Source organism: Ascidia mentula, chromosome 8, assembly GCF_947561715.1.
Source record: "Ascidia mentula chromosome 8, kaAscMent1.1, whole genome shotgun sequence".
NCBI classification, from domain to species: domain Eukaryota; kingdom Metazoa; phylum Chordata; class Ascidiacea; order Phlebobranchia; family Ascidiidae; genus Ascidia; species Ascidia mentula.
Genome location: NC_138573.1, coordinates 3,462,717 through 3,473,391, shown reverse-complemented (window position 1 = coordinate 3,473,391; position 10,675 = coordinate 3,462,717). Strand labels below are relative to the sequence as shown.

Sequence of the window (10,675 nt, the reverse complement as noted above, 5' to 3'; positions counted from 1 at the left end):
CTAGATTATGATTTATTATTTTTAATTGTTTTAAATAAATATTAGGGTTTCTAGTTGAATTTTCCCAAGTTGAATTTAAAAGGCTTTTTGTTGAATTTTAAGCTACACGTTTTTTCGATGCAAAAATACAAATTTTACGTTGTGATAATGCATACATAGAAATGGTGATGCAACCTATGAAATGTTGTGGTTGCGGGACGCGGTGTATTTCCTCAACTCCGTAAGTGCGTAAGAAATAAACACTCGGCACGGGAGAAGAGAATACTCATTACGCACAAATAAACAAAGTGACCCAACTAAGTGAGCTCACAGACACGTAAACAACCGGAAGTTGCGGAAGCATGGCGTAAGAGCTATCCCATGTTAAACAAACATTCTGTTCTTTTGTTACAAATATTAAATCAAACACAATAATTATAATGTTGCATTTATATTTAATAGAGCTTTACATTTTGGAAATATTATAGTTGAGTATATACTCTACAGCGATTTAAAACCCCAAAAAGTAGGGCGTTTCTGGGATACAAATAATCGTTACAGTTACTGCGATCCGCTCTTTTATCTATAATTGTAAGTGGATGCCGCAATTACTGAAAGCCTTCAACGTTCGTTGTCAGCTCGAGCGTTCCGTCGCCCCAGGGTAGCGTGACGTTTGAGACTTCGAAGTAAGTCACGCTGAACAACAACCGCTGGAGGAAGGAGGTCTATTGATTGGACAACCCAGACAGCTAGCAGCGTTGGACTGGTGCTGGTATTAGCAGCTTTTCGTCGCGTTGTTTGTAACCAACGACCGAGGATTAACTTCACTGACTCAGACAGGGTTGAGAGTATAATGTCAAGACTATACGTGCGCTTCATGAAAGGCACATATATTATTGATAAGACTGAACGTAGACAGAACTGTTGTCTGCTTTAAATTTCTAAGTATAAGCACCATTTACTGAGGGAGAATTAGGCAGATTGTATGCAAACCAGGGACCGGAACAGTTTATTTATCAGTCTATTTCCAATATTAACAACACTCACGTTGCATGATGGCAACTTTTTACCAAGACTGTGAGTCAGTGCTAAAAGGTCAACCTATGTCGCGTTGTTACATCACGTGTCATGTAATCGAGTGTATAGCTTTATCTTGCTGCCTGTAGCAGGATGTAATACGTTGGTTGACTGCGGTTGTCACCGACTAAACTAATGGGTGTCAGTTCTACAGCTAACATAGTGCAGAACCAGCTGGCGTCTGGTTGTGTATTGTTTGATAGAAACACTTACAGTGCAAATGGAAGGATTTGAATAATGAATGAGTAAAAAGCATGAAACTTCCATATAAAAAAGACTTAATTTAGTTTTGGATGTAACATAGAAAAGGACACTGTAGTATTTAGGTAGGCTTTTGACGGCCTTTTCTCCGAGGGATAAAATGGAATCTGACACCAATTCGGCGGCGGCGGCGACGGTGTCTCCAGCCAAAGCGGATTGCACCACAAATAGCGGAGCATCAACGGAATACATACAGTTTAAATGGCACCAGGAAGTGCCACAATACGGAGACAAACTATTGCAGAGGCTGGACGAATTCCGCAAAAAGAATATGTTCCATGACGTGACGCTGAAAGCTTATGACGCCGAACTAGCTGCACACAAAGTGGTACTTGCAGCATGCGGCGGAATGTTCAGGTAAATCCGCGAGCTTAGACGACTTGTTTCTGTTGCACGCCAAGCGGTTTTGTGTCATCGGTAGCAAATGCCACTAGTCGTGTCTAAATGCCACTGGTTTACATTCCAAGTCAACCGGCCTTTGATCTTCTTTGACCCAACTTGGCACGTTGGTGCGAACTAAAGTATCTGTTTACTCGAGTTTAGGTTAAACAAATGAGATTTTTAAGTTGCGTCTTGCGCGCTGTAACAAACGGCGATTCCAAACCACTTTCACTATTCTCGGTCAACAGCAATAAATTCCCAAGTTTGTCGTAGATGATATTTTGCGAAGTATCTCAATATTGAATACCGCGTCATTGAAAACCGCGACATCCCAACAGTTCTGTTATCATCAGAACCCGTCATGCAAACAATTGTTGTGCAGGAATCACTTTGTCGACCCCAAAACAAAGATGATTGCTGTCGATGTTACGGAAGTAAAGTTTGATTGTCCCGCTTCGGGTCTGCGGCCCATCCTCAAGTTCGCTTACTCCGGAAAGTTGGAAATTACTCACGAAAATGTGCTGCCAACTCTGCAGGCAGCAATTATCACCGAAATGAAGGAGGTGAGATGCCCTTCACTGGTTGACTTGTTTCTTAACCTATAATACGTATCCATACATGGGCGCCGAGGTATGAGTTTGCCTTTTCAGTTCTTTACAAACACGTATCGCGGTTAATGAACACAAAGCACTGAATTTGACCATTCGTTTTATACAGAATGTCGCTTTGCTAAAAAACCTACGCGCAGCACATTGTTTTTATGATGAGGAAGTCGACAGCACTAATACAAACAAACCACCATGCCTTTCTGAATGTGTTTTTTTTCTGCGAATTTGGGTTCATTCGCATCATACCGTGTTAGCATCTATTGTACTTAGTGCACCAGCATTGTTATAACCGGTTGTACAAAGTGTACACCCTTGATGTTGTTTATCATAAAAGTCGACTAAATTACAATGTAAAAGTATATAAGCAGGATTCCAAAGTATTGGCTCATTGCATTAAAGCTTTTCCAAACACAGGTTCAAGAAATTTGCGCCGAGATTGTCATGTCCAAGTTAAACTGGTTGCTTAGTTACGATGGAACCGAGGCCTCGCTCGAGGGCCACAAGCCATCAAAACACCTTCCCAACAACGCCGACGAAGTAATGGACGTTCTGCGGTTGCTTCTCGTCAAAAGTGTCCCTCATTTTTCACAAGCACCCGCACGGGACGAAATATCTGAAGAAGAGGCCAAGTCGTATCCTTGCTATGGACAGTTACGAGAAAAGTTTCCGGACTTGGTACGCACTTACTTGAGCGTAGTTGATATTGTGACCAAGGCGAAACGCCTGCACAGACCAAAGTCCACTTCCGCACCGCCCAAGTCGGAAAACACAGAGGGAATTAAGACCGCTGAGACAAACCACACCCAAAATGAAGACAACGAGGCTCAAAAAAACGGGATTGACCAAAAGATAAAAGAAAACGGAGTTGATAGTGCTGGTGAGACGGCAAGTAAACCTAAAGGCGAAACCCCTAAACCAGCAGTGCCTCATCCTAAAGAACGCTCCGTCACTCACAAACCAAAGAAGTTAATTTCAAATACGGAGCCAGGAAACAATGCTGCTGAACCTGATGGTAAAAATGCGACGCGTCCAAAATCAAAGCCGCGTTCCGTTACGGCACCCGCCCCGGTCCCAACTCTACCCCCAAACCCCGAACCGAAAAAACGCCCCCCTTCACCACCAAAGGAACCCCCAAAGCAAAGAGCTTTAAGCCAGTCAGTCGCCGGTTCCCCTGATGCACCAGGACGCAAGAAATCAGCGCCAAAACCCCCGGTTCCACCACCAATGACTCCCTTAAGTCGGACCCCTTCCGCCCCGCCTCGAATCGGGAAAACGCCCCCTCCACGCCCGACAGGGAAAGTACCGCCACCGAGGCCGCGACCACCATCGGTAAAAAAGAAACTTGATGAGGTAAATATGTACATAGCAAGTGAAAGTAAACCCGGTGTGAATACAAAACTAGTGGCAAAGTTCTCTATCCCATAAATACTTAGTGCCTGGAGAATTTCCACCCACCGCTCATGTTACTAAACTCCTACATGAGAGCGGTTTATTTTGCGAACGATCGCGGTCGCGGTTTCTACCGTGGTTGCTTCTCGTACGATCAAAACACTCTGTTATCGACCGGAGTACAAACTCAATTTTATGATGGTGACTTGCAGCTATTTCGCAATTTGCAAATATAAACAAAATACCGTTTCACCGGGCTTTCATTCAAAAAACAGCTTTTGTTGAAAGCCTTCCGGCCATTGTATCTTTCGCGAAGGTTGTTTAATGCAAATTGTTTCGTGATAGAACAAAACCTCACCGACAACAAAGAGTTATGACGACGCTCTCAACCCGTTCGCGATCGACGAAGAAGACGAGGAAGAAGTAAGTTGGTTTAACTTTCATTCCATATGAGTACACAGAATATTTTCATAAAATTACTAATTTTACCACAATTGCCGTAACCAAGCGTACGCGGAAAATTGAACTATTCCCAACTGGTTGCTTCTCTTGTATCATAACATACAAACATAAATACCCACAAAGCAGATAGTTAGCAGTTGTAACTTACTTTTATCGGTGGCTTTTGTGTTTTCATAAATCAGGCAAAGGAAGAAAACATCAAAACAACAAATGGTGAACATGAGGAAGTTGGTGTTGTCTCTGCGTGAAACCGCCAATGACAGTACTGACAACAACAATGAATCACGAGATTCTTTCGACCCACATTCCTGAACTTTTACTAAGATATATGTTGATGCACTTATGTGCAAGCTATACAAAGAGTGTTGTTTAATTTATTTTACCGTATTTAACAAGAAATTTATAGAATGGTGGTTAGCCTTTTGCTTATTCTAAAAAATACACCGCATTCGAAATTTTAAATAATTCACATTGTTTTTTATGTTACTGATATCTGTTTCTTTTCAATTTGTTCAAAAATATAAATTCAAGGGTAAAAACTAAGCACCTACTGATTGTATATCAATGTGTACACGACCGGATGCTTTGGCTTATTACTGTTGTATGTAAAGTTCTTGACTGAGCAGCTAACATTTGTGTTTAAGCTTACTGTTACCGTTGACGCCATTACTAACACCCATGTGCTCATTTGATACATGTTGCTGGCCAATGTGTGTTATTAATGCAATATATCCTTTCTAACTGATATTAATGTAATAGCAAATACGATTTAGACGAATAAATGCAATAAATCGCAAACGTGTAAAAAATACAAGGCAGTTACATCATGCGAAGTTTGGGTTATTTAGTTGAACAGAAATCAGTGTTATATAAGAAACGAATTGCCCCAACTCTGAGGAAAGAGTAAGATGGACAGCATTATTTGCCAACACAAACCAATAATTTAATCTCATTCGTCAACGAATGACTAGAAATATATATGGTTGATGTGAAAAACCAAGCTTTGGAGAGTTGTCAAAAACAAGGCCGAAACCACACATGGGTTTTGTACATCCGAGCAACAATGAAGGAGACAGCCCTTGGGCGACACCTAGCGACAAAAATAGATTTACCTTTAGATTGATATATTTTGTGTGTGATCACTTTGTTTAAAATTTTTCACAACCCGGTGGGCACTGGTGTGTCTAAATAACATGATAAATAACTTACGGTGTTAAAAAAACTGCGTGGTAAGTTTCGCGCGGTATATTATTTCTGTTGTTGATGTTCCAGATGTCACGTGATAGCCTTCGCGGGAAGTTCAACAGTTCGCGCGCTTAGGTAAAGGCTTTTGTTTGACTCAAATCGTCCTGTTCAATCTAATATTGGCTGCTTAACTTACATTTGGTTCGCAAGTATTAAAGATTTAAGATCATTATTCACTTAACAGGACTACTTTATTGCTACAAGCACCGTTGTACAAAAATATACACCAAGTTACATTTTGCGTTTATATACGATTTCTATACTTTGGCCTAGTTATTGCTATTAGGTACACTAGCGTTACGAAGTGTGGTCTTGTGCTGTTGGTTTTATGTTAGACGTGTGGATAACTGATAAAATTATGTTTGTATTGTTAGTTTAACGTTGCAGATTGTCGTTGGCAAAACTTTGTAATTTATGTGTATTCATTCCTATGAAACGCGGTATATGATTTAGAAAAACATTTACTTTACGTCAATGTTCATTCGTAGGTTAATTATTCCTGTTGTAGCTAAATGTGATAATAAAACGTGAAGTTATTATCGCCCTTTCCTTGAATATGCTTTATTGGACTGGCTAACGTTTAAGTATAGCTCTAATTAGACATATCATTGCCAGATATAGAGCACGTAAACGGTGTAATATTAGTAAACTTGCAGGTCTTTAAAATACTTAATGTAGTAAAAAATCAAGCTTTAAGGCCCGTTTATTGCTTACTGGCCAAACTATTGACTGTTTTTGCTATCTGACACAGGTTGGGTAGCCCTGCATGCCATATTAACATGCATATTAACTGACCAATCACCTCTCTCTATTCTATATTGACCTTGTTTACTAGATATGGGTTAGCTCCAGCGGGGACAAATCTGGTTTTAAACTTTTTGATATCAATTATTGCTAGCAGGGTAATTCATAAAGTGTAGAGCATAACAGCCTTTGTCCGCTTGATACTTTCAACGACAATTGGCCCAGACTGCCTGTAAAATTTTTCCAAAAACAGTTAAAAAGTTGCGCACCCCTAGTGTATACTCAATCTCCGGTTGATAAGACATGCATATAATTGATGTGCCTGCTATTAGCCCTACGTATGTAAAGTCTGGATTTCATCCACAGCAACATTTAGCCTCATAAACAAGACTGGAAAGTTTGCAATGTTGTAAAACAACACTTTTTTCAATCTGTCTCATAAACAAAACTTTTTTGTTATTCACATTGTGTCATTGATTTATGAATTCGGCAAACAAATTTCTGAACTAATACTGGTTGTGATGTGGAACTGCTTAGAGCTTGCATAGCCAAAATACATTACACACAGTATGCTGAAGTTATCATGTCTTGGGTTACTTGTTAAAATATTGTTTGTGATTGTGGTGTTGGCTTTTTGTTCATTGCTTATCTTGTTTCTTCGATCAGAAAACATTATCCTAAAACTATTCTTGTTTACAAAATGACAAGCGCATCGAAGCGTGTTTTTTCAACAACGACGGCGAGGGAGACGTTGACCAATAATCTTGCCTCACTGTCACCCGGCATAACAGATTCCAAGTATGACCTAGCTAATGATAAACGATAAGAATCTTTTGAGACTGCAGACAAGTAATTTTGACATTTTTCAAGTTTTTTGGGATCTGAACTATTTTCGTCAAATGAAACCGATGGATTGCAATGGTTAACGGAGCACCATGAGATAGTTGGACTTTCTGATCTTGTTGCAAGCAACACTATAAAGACACCAACGCAGGTGAGGCCAGAAAACTTAGAATCATACTTTTGTTATGCTAGGGGTCTAATATTATTTGAAAAAACCTGTTCCAGTTTTTCTAAAAGGTACTTATTACTGTAAGCTGCAGAAAGATGGCTACTGTTTCGACCTATAATGTCTCGTCAGTGCAGCTTCGTGTGACTCTTTTTATAGTACAGAAATCACTTCGGATATAAAAATTATTACTTTCTAGCAAGCCAAACGAAAGCTTGAGTTGGAGCCGTCGTATTGCATGACCAAGGTTTCAGGAAGCAATATGCCAGGCTGTGGCCTACAGGTAATTACCAACATATTTATGTTCTCAATTGTTGGCAATCTATGTTTCCAAACACGGACTGATTTTGCAATAACAACTCGAGTGTTCAACAAGTTTTGTATTTGGTAACTCCATGCACCTTTGGAACAGAATATTCCAGAAAATGCTTCATTTAAATCACCATTAAAGGCACGTGGAAAAAACAGCATGGAGCAACAGATGCAAGCCCCTAATGTTTCGGCAAAAAAACGCAGTCGCCAGTCATCAGTAAGTTCAGGAGTACAAAAGTCACCAGGGGAAAAGTCTAGATATGATACTTCTCTCGGTCTTCTCACGAAAAGGTGCTTTATTTTTTGTTATTTAGCAAATGCAGTAAACTTAAATATTTGCCAAAAGCCATAATAATTGAGAGCTACAGCTCGCTGTAAACTTTAAGACTTAGCCCTTGAAATGTTAATTTTTGGACACTACCTAGGTTGATTAAACCACACATAATGTACACAACATTTTTTTATAGATTCATAAACCTCATTCACTCATCTGACGACGGGGTCCTTGATTTAAATTGGGCCGCAGAAGTGTTGAGAGTACAAAAACGTAGAATCTATGACATCACCAATGTATTGGAGGGCATAAAGTTGATTGAAAAACGATCAAAAAACAATGTCCAGTGGCTGTAAGAACTTTTTGTGATGTTCCCACTCTTGCTGTATTTGCATAGCAATTGAAAATTTCGATACAACCGGTAGTTGTTTGTTATGTCATTTCTCTTATTAACCTAAAAATGTATAAACAAAGAAACTGCCTGCATCAGCCACATTAACATTGTTACTGTTCAGGGCTTCAAAAAATTCCTCGAACTGTAGCGAAGTTGAACAACAAACTAATGCGTCGAAGAGTGAAATGCAAATGCTGCAAGAACAAGAGGATGAGCTTGACACGTTGATTAAACAACGACAAATTGAACTCGAGCGACTATCAGATTCAAATTCAAAATATCCTTCAAAAAACAGTTTAATTGATGTCATTACGGCATTATCAATCAGTTTCTGTATATATGATACTTAATGGCTGAAACATGTAACAGTCATATTATATGTTTGCAACACATGATAAAAGCTTTTTTGTCGACTAAAATTACACTGGAACAAATATTACTTTGAAGTTTTTCATTAACCGCTGTTTCTGCAATACGTTCTCATATGTGACGTACCAAGACCTTCGAAGTATTAAGAGCTTCAAGGATCAAATTGTGATATGCATAAAAGCTCCACAGGACACAAAACTAGAGGTCCCGGACCCTGGCGAGGTATTTTGTCTCATGCCATTTGTGCAAAGCATGGAAATGGGATATTGCATGTGTATCCATTTGTATTTATGTATTTTTGTTTTCAATTAAGAAAATACAGATGCTTTTGAAAAGCACAAAGGGGGAAATCGATGTTTTTCTCTGTCCTGATCCGGAGGATTTAATGTCTCCCACTAAAAATCCTGCATCAGTATCAACTGGGGAAGACAGTTGCTCTTCCGATTCAAATATAGACTCATCACCATTGGAAAGTATGAAGATTGTAGATATGTCTTTCTATTATGGTGTTCACTTAATTTTGTGTACAACTATTTCTTTTATAAAAAAGCATAATCTTTATGTGTTTGAAAACATTTTTATTGGGAGAACCTAATTATTTTCAGTAGTAGCATTTGTGTCTGTACCAGGTTTATGCTTGTTATTTATTTGTGACATGCAGCAATTCTCTTACAAGCTAACACCAGAAAAGTTGCTTGAAACCTAAAAGTAGAATTGCTGGTATTCAATCTTGTCTTGTATTTAATAGTAAAAGTGGAAAAGAGTTCTGGGTACACATCAGCACTGATGGAAGACCAAGAAATCTACCCATCCATGGAAGCATCACGACCGCTTCTTCAACAAACAGAGGATCAACTTCGTTCCGGCAATGATACAGAAGCGGACTCTGCCTTCATCGACGAGGACTCCAACTCATTTATTCCTCTCTCTCCTTCCATGAATCCGGAGGAGTATCTCTTCAGTTTGGATGACAGCGAAGGAATTTCAGAGCTCTTTGACATGCATGCCACATCACTTACAGACTCTGGCATTTGCAAAGGCACCCTCTAACTTATTGCTAGTTTGCAGTGCTTCTTACTGTCAAGAGAATGTGATCCCCTCTTTTATCCTAGAGCTTTTTTACGTCACAATGTTCTTTCACGTAAACCGAGTACGAATAGGAGAGAGCATTATCTCATTTATTTTTATGGAAGGCCTCCCTTTAGTTGACGGATGCGGAAACGGCTGTGGCGCAGTTTATGTTACGCCTTTTCTTGGCAATCCCAATTATTTCCTCCGAGCCAAGCCCTCATGCTAGTCAGATGTTGGGCTGTCAGTCATTTTTTGATACCCATTGTGTTGTACGTGACGCAGTAAGTGGCATTTGATTTGCGCTTCTTGTGCGCCTGCATTTTCCTTAGCACTCTTTATAGCTTATTTTCACCAATTTTGCTTCACAATTCTTTATTTGAGGAACATACATATGTTATCCAAGTCCATAGATTGTCACATTTATTGTGGACAAGCACCATAAACACGTTATTTTGTGTTGGCATAATCGTCCCACTGGACAACTTTTGCATAGTGAATGTTTTACTCTTGTCTAAAAACTGCCCGCTTTGTCTGCTGTGTTTCTCCTGCTGCACGCCTTGTGTGATAAACTGCCACGGGGCCGCAGAACACGAATTGCCTATCACCCCCTGCCACCGTTTTTTCCAGCCTTTGCGATTGCCAATTACCTTGATTTATCGTACTGCCTCGATCAACTCAAATCCCAACCTTTCCACCACCTAAAGCGCAGAATATGCAAACGCGCCTTGTGCCCATCTTTCCTCTTACCGATTGTGTCAGCGAAACCAACGGGCAGATCAAGCGTGATGGTTTGGTTTTTGATTTTCTGATTACGTTTTTTTTTTGTTAAATGTTATATTTTCAATTGTACTTGGCTTTTTTGCATTATTTTCAGTTTAATTTCGCCGCGACTGTTGAGCATTTCTGTTGTTTGAATTCACAATACCGCGGTAGGAACGGTTGGTGATACTGTTATCATTACATAAATAAAATAATACATACATACAAAGCAAAAGGTTTGACCCAACAAAGCATCGGATCAACACACATAAACTTTCGAGTTAAAAGCGATGGGAAAAAGTAACAGCAAAGCCGTATTTCTGCTTGGTTGGAACTCCAGT

At 39.6% G+C, this 10,675-nt stretch overlaps 2 protein-coding genes across 2 annotated transcripts; both read left to right on the top strand.

The window, feature by feature from the left end:
- The first annotated feature begins 1,350 nt into the window (after positions 1-1,350).
- Positions 1,351-4,920, top strand: LOC145911383 (uncharacterized). The gene is made up of 5 exons (XM_082998703.1): positions 1,351-1,674; positions 2,081-2,261; positions 2,721-3,656; positions 4,041-4,118; positions 4,340-4,920. The coding sequence occupies exons 1-5, from the start codon at positions 1,418-1,420 to the stop codon at positions 4,403-4,405; spliced, it is 1,518 nt and encodes a 505-aa protein (XP_082854829.1). The 5' UTR covers positions 1,351-1,417; the 3' UTR covers positions 4,406-4,920.
- Positions 4,921-6,813: 1,893 nt separating this feature from the next.
- On the top strand, positions 6,814-10,557 carry LOC145911203 (transcription factor E2F1-like). The gene is made up of 9 exons (XM_082998467.1): positions 6,814-6,944; positions 7,017-7,140; positions 7,355-7,438; positions 7,568-7,758; positions 7,935-8,093; positions 8,257-8,412; positions 8,612-8,726; positions 8,818-8,977; positions 9,253-10,557. The coding sequence occupies exons 1-9, from the start codon at positions 6,847-6,849 to the stop codon at positions 9,552-9,554; spliced, it is 1,389 nt and encodes a 462-aa protein (XP_082854593.1). The 5' UTR covers positions 6,814-6,846; the 3' UTR covers positions 9,555-10,557.
- The last annotated feature ends 118 nt before the right edge of the window (positions 10,558-10,675 follow it).